The sequence below is a fragment of the Solea senegalensis genome, linkage group LG21 (assembly GCF_019176455.1).
Source record: "Solea senegalensis isolate Sse05_10M linkage group LG21, IFAPA_SoseM_1, whole genome shotgun sequence".
Taxonomy (NCBI): Eukaryota; Metazoa; Chordata; class Actinopteri; order Pleuronectiformes; family Soleidae; genus Solea; species Solea senegalensis.
This window is the reverse complement of record NC_058040.1, coordinates 15648762-15660867: the sequence shown is the minus strand read 5'-3', so window position 1 is coordinate 15660867 and position 12106 is coordinate 15648762. Positions and strand designations below refer to the sequence as shown.

General features: G+C 43.5%; 2 protein-coding genes across 3 annotated transcripts; one reads left to right on the top strand and one right to left on the bottom strand.

The window, feature by feature from the left end:
* Nucleotides 1-2281: 2281 nt before the first annotated feature.
* macir (macrophage immunometabolism regulator) lies at nt 2282-5625 on the bottom strand. Of its 2 annotated transcripts, none has more exons than XM_044013068.1 (2): nt 5451-5625; nt 2282-4091 (listed from the first exon to the last, which is right to left on the bottom strand). In XM_044013068.1, the coding sequence occupies exon 2, from the start codon at nt 4064-4066 to the stop codon at nt 3452-3454; it is 615 nt and encodes a 204-aa protein (XP_043869003.1). In that variant the 5' UTR covers nt 4067-4091; nt 5451-5625; the 3' UTR covers nt 2282-3451. The 2 variants fall into 2 exon arrangements, with proteins under 2 accessions (XP_043869003.1, XP_043869002.1); XM_044013067.1 differs by having other exon boundaries at nt 2282-4069.
* A 2859-nt stretch (nt 5626-8484) lies between these two features.
* On the top strand, nt 8485-10774 carry phpt1 (phosphohistidine phosphatase 1). Its single transcript, XM_044053672.1, has 3 exons — nt 8485-8871; nt 9479-9606; nt 9811-10774. Exons 1-3 carry the CDS (start codon nt 8706-8708, stop codon nt 9901-9903), a joined length of 387 nt encoding a protein of 128 aa, XP_043909607.1. The 5' UTR covers nt 8485-8705; the 3' UTR covers nt 9904-10774.
* Nucleotides 10775-12106: the final 1332 nt, after the last annotated feature.

Here is a 12106-nt window from a genome sequence, read left to right as displayed (position 1 = left end):
AATCCCCTTAGGGAAAGTATTCCTCTGCATTTTGACCCATCCTAGAATTAGGAGCAGTGGGCTGCCACACTGAGTGGCGCCCGGGGAGCATGGTACCTTGCTCAGGGGTACCCCAGCCCTTTTTGGCCGGGTGGGGATTTGAACCGGCGACCTTCTGGTTATTACTATGTTGACTTAAGCACGTGTGGCTTTTATCAGATTCAGCATCTCACCCTGTTACTGGGGAAAAAAACCCACACGAGACACAGATTTAAAACTGTTGGAAATAAGCTTTAATCGTCTAACAGTCATCAGGTAACACGAAGCATACAGTTTCTGTTTGATTTAACAGAAGTGCATAAGAGTGAATTTACAGTGAGACAAGTTTGTACGGCCCCTCCCGAGTTTGACATCAAAACAAGTTTCAAATTTACAGTTAACTGTTCGGTTTTGGCTCAAATTTGTTTCTTTATGTGTGTGCTAGCCTCGGTGTCTGAGGCTAGCCTCGGCACAGGAAGTGTCGTACGTCACGCGACACACTGACAACGATGAACATAAATGTTCCGCTCGATTTAAACAACCGTGCCAAAACTCAGGGGGGCGTGCCGACTCCTCGCAGAGCTGTAAGTGTTCACATGGCTTGCTTTTTCTTTTATGTTTTTTTTTTATGTACAATATTGCAGCGCTTTACTGTCAACACCTGGCGGTTGCCGTGGCGACATGTATCACGGTGCACTGGCGTCTCTGTGGTTCATATCCAACAGTGCAATCAGGTGCAGATTTAAAAAAAAAGAAGAAAAAAAAGAGGGAGTTTTCTGCAGGCGAGGCATCCGATAATCCAGCTGTAAGAGGGGAACACACACACGCACACACACACACGCACACACACACTCAGTACAAAACAAAACCAAGAGATGCACCAAAATGGTTCCTAAACAATATCAACCAATCAGAAGAGACTGAAAATTAGACTCCACCCATGTTAATTTATACATTTCACTCTCTATATGTAGAGGATGTGATGCCATGTGATCACGAGATTCACCAACTTAACTCAAAGGGATAGTAGGGGATTTTATCTGAAGTGTGGTTGTTATTTTAGAGCAAAATTAAGTCTGTGACATCTTAAGAACATGTTTGACTGCTTTATCTCAGAAAAACTGCAGTTTATGTCACTTTGTAAACAGCTCCACTTCCCCCAAACCAAATCCCATAGAGAAAACCAGCGTTTCTGAACCACTGCATAGAGACGTTGTCGATCCACTGCTGCTCCCGTCAGTGTGTTTAAACGTGTTATTTTGCGACTTCTGTGTTGGAAATAATTTGTTCGGAATTACCAAAGTGGCCCAAACTTGCCGAACGACGCAGCAGCAGAGCAGCAGCTCACTGTGTCCCTGTGAGCTTAAAACGCTGATTTTCTCTATGGGCTTTGGTGTGGGAGAGAGAGTGGTTGACACAAACTTCCCCTCCCGGCTTTCCTCCAGTGAGATAAATCAGTAGACACATTTTTCTTGCTGAAGTCATTTAACTTCGCCTTTTAAGTCATTCAAATATGTTAGCACTTGTCAAAATCTCATACAACCACACTGGGAATAAAACTGAACTATCCCTTTACAACTGCCATCACAATCAAAATCACATTTTTTTTTTTCTCCATTTAATGATAAAAAAAGAGGTTTAAAACACCGGTAATAGTTGACAGTTATAAATAAATGTAGCAACATAGTGAAACTTTAATCATACTATAGTTAATGCAGAGCGTTAATTGTTAAATAAATGGTCCACGAGCGTGGCTCCTCACACACGTACAGGCCTGTAGCGGGTTAAAGCTCTGATCTGTGATATGTGCTTTTCCTCAGCGTCTCCACACACAAACACACAAACACACCGCCAATAAATAGGTTCACTAGTTATTGCTAAGTTTATATGATTCACATTGTTTAGATTTTTTTTTTTTTACCACACGCCTCGTTTCCACCACAGTTTTTCCTTCTTTTTCACGTCTGTTAATTCAGTCACAATCGCTGCCCCCTAGTGATCAACACATGGAAAAGCAGTTGTGTACAGATTGATTGCGCCAACGACGCCAAAGCCACGGAGGAGAGGAGTTTGATGGACTCTGCCTCAGAGTGTTCAACTCACAGAAAAGCTATTTAAACTAAAGATAACAAGTTATATAAACACAATTTTGTTAACTTGTGCAAATGTATGAACTATAATTTTTAAATTTTTGAATGAAAATGTCTTTAAAGTTAACAGACAACTTCAAAACAGGAATTCTAACAAATTACCTCTTAGCTAGCTTGTTTTTCAGCTAACTTCCTGTGACAAAGAGTGTGTTAATGTTATCATTATAGCTAGGTTTGCTAACTTTCAAGCTAATCTAGTCCATTTTAAAAATGAAGACACCTTAGCAACATGTCCACAGACACCGGTGGGACAGTTCATCGTAGCAGCCATCTTAAATTTGTCGCATAAAGAGCTGAAAATACAACTTCAGGGGGCGCTCTAATGGAAAGTTCCTACTTGTATCTGGTTTACACCTGAAAGTCGGAACTGTAAGAGATGTCACCGCTGACTTCATTGCGTTCCAGTTGAAAAAAAAAAACTCAGGTTAGCCTTTTTTAGCAATAAAAGAAGATAACAAGCGCTGTACACGTTAATTTGTACATGCAAGTGGTTTAGCAACACGTCCAAAGTTGGTTAGTCGCAAATACTAACGTATCTCAGGCTAGTCACTGTTAGTAGTCGTAACAACACTCTACATGGTATTTTGCAAATAGAAATAGTGGAGCAACATGTCCACGACTAAAAAAACATTTTATATGTGTCTGACTGACTTATCGTAAAACAAATCTGACTTAACGTAAAACAAATAAGACCAAAGCGACAGCTATCTTGGAATCATTCCTATGTCAGGGTTTGTGAGTTTGTGTCCAAAATGTCTGCAATCTGACTTCCCTTCAACTGGAACGCCCCCTCAACTCGGAAATTCCAACTTCTGACTACAACTGGAACACCCCCAACTAAAAAAAGGAAAAAGAGGGGAATGCTAACAGCAGCAACAGCCCAATGGCAAGAAGTCAGCCATAAAACATGACTTTAATGCTTTTATGAACTATGTGATATGAATGTACAGTCACTGGCTCCTCCTGAAGAACTATAAATAAACATCTGAACAGACGCAGACCTGCGTGGAAACGAGGCGTTCAGGGCCTCGTTTCATTGTGAGGACTGATTTAAGTGATTTCCCTCACGACGTCACCTGTACGGCACGAGGTTAAAAACCCCGGCAGTTAATCATTTAACTGGATTATGAGACTGTCTTCGTTAAGAACTGCTTTATAATCTGAGTACAAAGAAACCGAGCTGGAAATAGCACCTAAAACCTCACAGGGCGAGGGACGCCTGAAAAAACAACAACCAAGAAATCAACAAAAAAAACACAAAAAAAGAGGCCGTCCAGTGCGTTTCATGTCTTGTTTCTGGGAAACACGCGCTCTCCTCGCAGGGTCAGGTGCTGCAGCTGGTACTGTAACACCTCAGTGTCCGACGACTCTTTGATGCTGATTTTGTCCAGATTAAGGTAATCCAGAGACTTGGACTGGGCGCCTTTTCCTTTGAGCAGACAGAGTGGCAGTGGGCTGTGCAGGCTCCTGGCAGGTTCACTCGAGCTTGGCATACGCCGCCGCCTCCGCCCGTTAGCGGCGGGGATGTCGTACGGTTGATAGTAGCGATTTTTGGCTTTGAAGATTCTCGATGAGCGGTGGACGCCCAGGTCCGCAGACTTGGGGACAGCGCTCTGGACGGGGCCGGGCACCGCCTCTGATACTGGACTCTTCTCCGGGGGACCTTCGGACCACTTGTGGGCGAGTTTGAGCAACTCCTCGCCGGTGGTGAAGCCCACCAGATAGTTGGAGTCCATGTGCAGGATCTGGTACCCAGCTTTGATGGGGGAACACGGCGTGCTGGAGCAGCGAGGTCTCTCTGCTTCTGGTTTCAGCGTGGCTTTGATCTCAGCCGCAGGACAAATGGAGACGTGTGTCCGGGAAACGCCACTGAGATCCATTTCCATCCTGACAGACATGTCCTGAGATTAGAGAGAGAAAAAACTGTCTGAACGCGTCAAGACGATGTATAAAAAAACACAAGACATACAAGATACAGTCGTAGATAATTGCATGCTATCGCTAAAAACATGGCTATTAGCAAATACACCAATAACAACAGGTCTCAGTCCCTTCCACAGACAGGAAACTGAAGTTTTGTAACTCACTAAGTCATAACAATGAGATACTTAGTCCTAACATTCAGATACTAAGTCATAATAATGAGATACTTAGTCCTAATTATCAGATACTAAGTCATAATAATGAGATACCAGGTCATAATTTTGAGATATTAAGTAATAATAATGACAAATTAAGTCATTAAGTAATATAATAATGAGACAATATATAACAAACACAAACAAGATGTAAAAGATACAGTGGTAGATAGTTGCAGTGTAATTACACACAGGCATGCTGTCGCTAAAAACATGCTATTAGCAAATAATAAAAACAGGTTTCAGTCCCTTTCCCAGACAGGACTCACTCCCCCTTCTCTATGCGATCTGGTGCAGAAGAGGTTTACTGTTGAAAAAAGACCATTTTACAACAAAATAAAGCAAAGAGTATATATATGTATATATATTATTATTATTATCGTTATTATGATAATGTGGACTTAAACTGATATACATTGGGGTTAAAATTTGTGATTTTTCCCTCTCTGGCAGGGCCACAATCGATTAATGACCAATTAATCAAATAATTATAAATATATAACTGATTCCCAAGTTGGAAATCCGAGTTCCGACTACAAATGGAACGTATCAAATGTTGGTGTCTCATACAACGGCATTTAAAAACTATCCCTTTAAATGGTATGATGGTTCGGAGACTGAGACTTTAGGAAAATAACTATTTTATTTATTTATTTATTTAGTTGCTGCTGCTGCCATGACGACGCGGCGGACCCAAACCGAGCCGAGAGAAAACAAAATAACCCAGAAACATCACCGCTGCAACAGGCCTCACTCATTCATTCATTCACACACACACACACACACACACACGGGTTGTTAAATGTTAATGTTAGGTGAGATGACACAGTGAAAATGGCTGAGCGACCACCCACAGGCCCGCTTCATCCCGCTTCATTCCGCTTTATCCCGGTTTATCGCGGTTTATCCCTGGCCTGTGCTGCTGCAGGAACACACACCGGTACTTGAACACACCTGAACCCGACATGTTACCATGAGAGGCGCGCGAGCTTTACCGCGACTCACCGATCGTTCGGTTCGCGTTTGATTGACAGCTGGAGAAAAGGACGCGTTTACGTGACTGCGAAGATTTAAAAAAGGATTTAAAAAAACAAAAATAAAGAACCCGTGTTTTAACCGAATAGAACTGGACTGAAGCACAGACCTGTTTAACCGTGTGATGCTCCGGTGATGAACCTGTCGTCGGTGTCTGTTCTCCAGCCTCCGCTCCCTCTGTTCACCGTGAGCTGTTCCGTCAACAGCGGAGGAAACAACACTTCCGGTCCGGCGTTTTTTTCTTTTTTTTTCTTTCTTCGGCCGACGACAGGAATCTTTACTATGGAAGCCCGTTTCTGCCACATGGCAATAAATAAATAAATAAATAATAAAAAATAATGTCATAGTCATAACACAAATAATAATAATAATGAGATACTAAGTAATAATTATCAGATACTGAATCATATTATTAAGATACTAGGTCATGATAATGAGATACAAAGTCATAATATTGAGATACTAGGTCAATAATGAGATACTAAGTCATAATTATCAGATATTAAGTCATGATGTTGAGATACTAAGTCATGATGTTGAGATACTAAGTCATTATTATCAGATATTAAGTCATGATGTTGAGATACTAAGTCATAATGTTGAGATACTAGTTCAATAATGAGATACTAAGTCATAATTATCAGATACTAAGTCATGATATTGCTATACTAAGTCATAATGTTGAGATACTAGTTCAATAATGAGATACTAAGTCATAATTATCAGATACTAAGTCATGATATTGCTATACTAAGTCATAATAATGACATACTAAGTCATACGTATCAGATACTAAGTCATAATTATCAGATACTAAGTCAGGATATTGCTATACTAAGTCATAATAATGACATACTAAGTCATAAGTATCAGATACTAAGTCAAAATGATGAGATACTAAGTCTCGCCCACAGCCAGAAGGTCCAAGGTTTCTTCCATGACCCCAGCAACTCCAGACAACTGTGGCAGAGCATCAAGACTGTCACAGACTATAAAGCCACACCCTCACCCTGCCGAGACGACGTCAGCTTCCTCAATGAGCTCAACAACTTCTTTGGGAGATTTGAAGCTCTGAACAACACCCCAGCGAGGAAAGCAACCCCCCACCTCGCTGAATAGGCACCACTGCTGTACGGAGAGCCCTGAGAAAATTTAACGCACGGAAAGCATCTGGCCCTGATAACATCCCAGGACGGCTGATCAAGTAGTGCGCAGATAAGCTGGCCCGCGTGCTCACAGACATCTTCAACACGTCACTGATCCAGGCTGCCGTCCCACCGTGCTTTAAGTCTGCCATGATCATCCCAGTGTCCAAGAAACCAACCATCACATGCCTTAATGACTTTCGCCCTGTTGCACTAACAACGACCATCATGAAGTGCTTCGAGCGGGTGGTTAAGGACCACATCATTTCCATACTGCCTCCATCATACGACCCGCTCCAGTTTGTGTACCAACCTAACCGCTCCACTGAGGACACCATCTCCACTGCTCTCCATCTGAGCCTGGAGCACCTGGAGGACAAGAACACCCACGTGCAGATGCTGTTTCTGGACTTCAGCTCAGCATTCAACACGATCATCCCCCAGGACCTGGTACACAAACTTGGCCCCCTGGGCCTCAACACCCCCCTGTGCAACTGGCTGCTGGACTTCCTCACTGACAGAACCCAGTCTGTCCGTGTGGGTAACAACACCTCAAGTGTCATCTCCCTGAGCACCGGTTCCCCACAGGACTGCGTCCTGAGTCCCCTGCTGTTCACCCTGATGACCCACGGCTGTCGTCCCAGGTACAACACCAACCACATCCTAAAATATGCGGACGACACAACAGTTGTGGGCCTCATTCAGTACAACAAAGAACTGGCCTACAGAGAGGAAGTGCGACACCTGGTGGACTGGTGCAGGGTGAACAACCTGCTCCTGAATGTTGACAAGACAAAAGAGATCATCGTCGACTTCAGAAGATCCCGTCAGCAGTACCAAGTTCCTGGGGGTTCACATCACAGACAACCTCAGCTGGACACTTCACACCACCTCCCTGGTGAAGAAAGCCAAGCAGCGTCTACACTTCCTGCGACGGATGAGAAGGGTGTCTCTCCCCCCTCCCATCCTCTCCACCTTCTACAGAGGGACCATGGAGAGCCTGCTGACAAGTGGCATCTCCGTCTGGTCTGGGAGCTGCAAGACCTCAGATTGGAAGTCTCTGCAGAGTGTGGTGAGAACAGCGGAGAAGATCATTGGGACTCCTCTCCCACCCATCCAGGACATTGCACACATGTCCTGCACACAGGCGCTGCCTAACCACACCCACCCCCACCATGGACTGTTCTCCCTGCTGGTGTCTGGCAGAAGGTTCCGCAGCATCCACTGCAGAACAAACAAACTCAAGAATAGTTACTTTCCGCTGGCCATCAGACTGCTAAATTCCAAATAACAACCCCCCCGACACTATCTGTGCAATATTTAACTGTTTTTTCTTTTTTCATATTGCTGCTTACAGATTTTATTCCTGTTTTTCTTTTTGCATTACTTTTATACATATTTATATACACAAACACTTACTTATTTATTTTTTATTAATCATAGTTAGGCTGAAGAGTTGGATACATGTATAGACATTTACAGTAAGATAAAAGACATTTCCCATCAAAACTCAGAAGTGACAAAATTCAATGCTATGTGTTGGTTTCTTATCTGCTTGTCAAGCAACAAAATCTCGTTGCCAGTTTTCACTGCTGTGTTTTCTGTGCAATGACAATAAAAGGAAGTCTAAGTCTAAGTTATATTGATATACTAGGTCAATAATGAGATACTAAGTCATAATTATCAGGTAGTAAGTCAAAATAATGATATATTTAGTCATAATAATGAGATACTAAGTCAAAATGATCAGATACTGAGTCATAATATTGATAGACTAGGTCAATAATGAGATACTAAGTCATAATTATCAGAAAACACTGTGAACGTTGACCTTTGGACGGCGAAAGAAATGTATAAACATTAAATGGATTATCTCAGACACACTGGATTAATGTGGAGGATCAAAGTTTGTTTTTGTCTGTTACTCTTCCAGTCCGGTGGGTGGCGGTAATGCATTTATATGCTGGTTTCCAACCGCCAATCAAATCATTGAACGGAAGTGCTGTTGTTGTTGTCACAGACATGGCGGACCTAGCATGATTGTAAGGCAACTTTTCCTTAGTGTTTTAAATATTTCTAAACGTGTTCCTTCTGTTTAAATTATAAAACGCTGTTGTTCAGATACGGAGTTTACGCAGAAATATCGCGCTCTGTGTCGGGTCGTCGTCGTTGTTTTGTGCGTGTGTTCGCAGCCGCTGACACTGACAGCAGGTTCACAGATGTGCACACAGACCAGAGCTGCGGCCATCATGGCGAACATACAGCAGGCAGACATCGACCCGGCCGGTGTTTTCAAATACGTCCTCATCCGAGTTCACAGCCGGGAGGAAGGAGACGACTCTGAGGTGGACATCGTCCGAGGATACGGCTGGGCCGAGTATCACGGTGAGGAGGAGCCGCGACCAGGCTCTAACCCTCTGTAATACACTTAAAATACACTTACCTCACCGACGCTTAATTTATTATTAAGTACACTGACATGCAATGTGATTGTACTCATGAGTACAAATGTAATAACATGTGTGTTTGCGTTTAATTAGAGTAAGAATTAGTAGGTCTTTGCTGCCCTCTGCTGGATAAAACTGAAACACACTTCCTCACCAAATGATGTGTCAAAAATACTAACTTATTAATATAGGTTTTAATTAAATTCCTACAAGTTTACCATCATTAATATTAGGAAAAATAAAATATTTGGGAAAAAGCTGAGAAACATTCAGTGACATATTTTGAACTGTTTATAAAAATAACTGTTACTTGCAGCCCTAATATGTGTGTATCATATTAGGATCGTAAAACATTTTCAAAATCTACAATTATTATGATATTTTCCACCACAGGAACTTTTCTCTTTTTACTGTTTTTCACAGTCTGTTGCAAGATATCTAGAGATCATTTTTAAAAAAAAGGCATTTACCACACCTTTATGATACTTCATTGTCTTTATAACAAAGCTTTGTTTCCAATTTGCCCATTATTTCTTTGCTTGTAGCCGACATCTATGAGAAGGTTTCTGAGGAGCTGGAAAAGGACGGAGTCCTGGACTGTGAGTGTGTCGGAGGAGGGAGGATCAGACACGATGCTCAGGACAAGAAGATCCACGTGTACGGATACTCCATGGTGAGAGGAATCTGCAGGAAAATGACAGTAACTGTACACGAGAGTCTCTCCAAATCTGCATGTCTTTGGACTATGGGAGGAAACCAGAAAACCCAGAGAAAGAACGGCTCTTGTTCCGACCGGGTCTTCTTGCTGCAAAGGCAAGAATGCTATGATTTATCTGAAATAAATTATTATTTGATCATTTGTTTTGTTGCCTTCCAGGGATATGGAAGAGCAAATCATGCGGTCACCACAGAGAAACTAAAGGCCAAGTATCCAGGCTACGAGGTGACGTGGAGCAACGAAGGATACTGAGCTGACGCTGGCGCCCTTTCTCCTGGACTCACAGCATCGTAGTGAACTGTAACACGTCACAACATCTCAGTATAAAACCTTAGAGCACTTGATACAAAGCTTATTCAGATTCTTTTAAGGCTCTTTTTCACACCTGAATTGACGACGTATGCACAGTCTCTGCCTGGTTTTTATTAAACCAGCCTGACTATTTGCTCTGCTGTTGTCCCCTCATTAGGCTGGAATTTGAACACCTTTTCATTTCATTACCACTAAAACGACTACTAAAAAGGCAGCGTAAACATGTATGGTCTTTATTGGAACTTTTAATCACTAACCTTTCGTTAAAAAAAAGTTCCCCTGAACGACAACTAACGGGAAGTAAAGGAGCTGGTTTACACACTAGAGGAAGTTGTAAGTGAAGCTCTGCGCGTCATGTAAAATAAACAACACGCTGACTGAATCTCATCTCATTGTAATACGTTTGAAACGTCAGTAAGTCATCATCTACCGCTTTATCCTCCACCAGAGGGTCGCTGTGCCAATCTCAGCTACATCGGGGGATAGGCGGGGTACACAGTTCGCCAGTCCATCGCAGGGCCACGCACACACACATGGATAGAGACAAACAACCATTCACTTTCACACTCACTCCTATGGTCAATTTAGAGTGTCCAATTTACCTAATCCCCACATTGCATGTTTTTTCGACTGTGGGAGGAAGCCGGAGAACCCGGAGAGAACCCACGCACACACGGGGAGAAATGCAGAAAGGCCCCTGTGCTAACCACTACACGACCGTGTGGCGTTTGAAACATTCAAAGATTAATTAATGAGTAATTATAATGTTCATTTCATGACTGCCATTGTTGATAAACAAGAAAAACCAAAACCTGTCGCTCTCTTCCTTGTTTGTTTTCACCCTCCCAACGGCCCATAATGATCATCGTCAATTCTGCAGCTGTCAAATCATAAAAGCAACTTCAACAATCTGATAATTTAACTGTAGTGCTGAAGTTCTGTCAATCATGATGCCGTAATTAAAGCACAGATATGATCTGGGTTTGACTCTGACAGAAGAGATCCTGTCTGTACTATTGGTTTTTGGACACTCGGGGGCATCACAGCACTGGCCTGGCAGGAGTTTAATCCACAAGTAAATTTTAAGGAGACATCATCATCATCCGCTTATCCAGGGCCGGGTCGCAGGGGCAGCAGTTTCAGCAAGGGACCGCAAACTTCCCTTTCCCGAGCCACATTGACCAGCTCCGACTGAGGGATCCCGAGGCGTTCCCAGGCCAGAGTGATGATGTAATCTCTCCACCTTGTCCTAGGTCTACCCCGAGGCCTCCTCCCAGCTGGACATGCCTGATACACCTCCCTTGGGAGGCCAGGAGACATCCTCACCAGATGCCCAACCACCTCAGCTGGCTCCTTTCAATGTGAAGGAGCAGCGGTTCTCCAGCCCCCGGATGACCGAGCTCTCACCCTATCTCTAAGGAAAAGCCAGCCTCTCCTGAGGAATCCATTTTCTCGTTCTTTCTGACCAGGTGAGGATAGGAAGAAGATTGAGATCGATAGCTTTGCCTTCCAGCTCAGCTCCTTTTCACAACCGCGGTAAAGCAAATGCTGTACCGCACTTACTCCGATTCTCTGGCCCATCTCCGATCCTCGTCCCTCACTCGTGAACAAGACCCCGAGATACTTGAACTCCTTCACCTGGGGCAAGGAGTCATTCCCTACCCGGAGAAGGCAATCCACCGGTTTCCTGCTAAGAGCCATGGCCTCAGACTTAGAGGTTCGATCTTCATCCCGACCGCTTCACACTCGGCCATGAAGCAATCCAGTGAGCGCTGAAGGTCACAGGCCGACGAAGCCATGAGGACCACATCATCTGCAAAACGCAGCAACGAGATCTCAAGCCCGCCAAACCACAACCCCTCTCCCCCACGACTACGCCTCGTTATCCTGTCCATGAAAATCACAAACTGGATTGGTGATAAAGCGCAGCCCTGGCGAAGGCCAACACCCACAGGAAACAGGCCTGACATATTATTATAGGAGACATTTTATACCCTATTTCCCCCATTAAAATAGTTCCCTGGTGTCCTAATGAACATCTCAGTGACATGCCTTGGTCAAAATACCATAAGGATGAAGCACCATAGCAGTTCAATAACCCTGCTAAACCCGCCCCTTTCAGAATGCTCGGTTTTGTGCATGG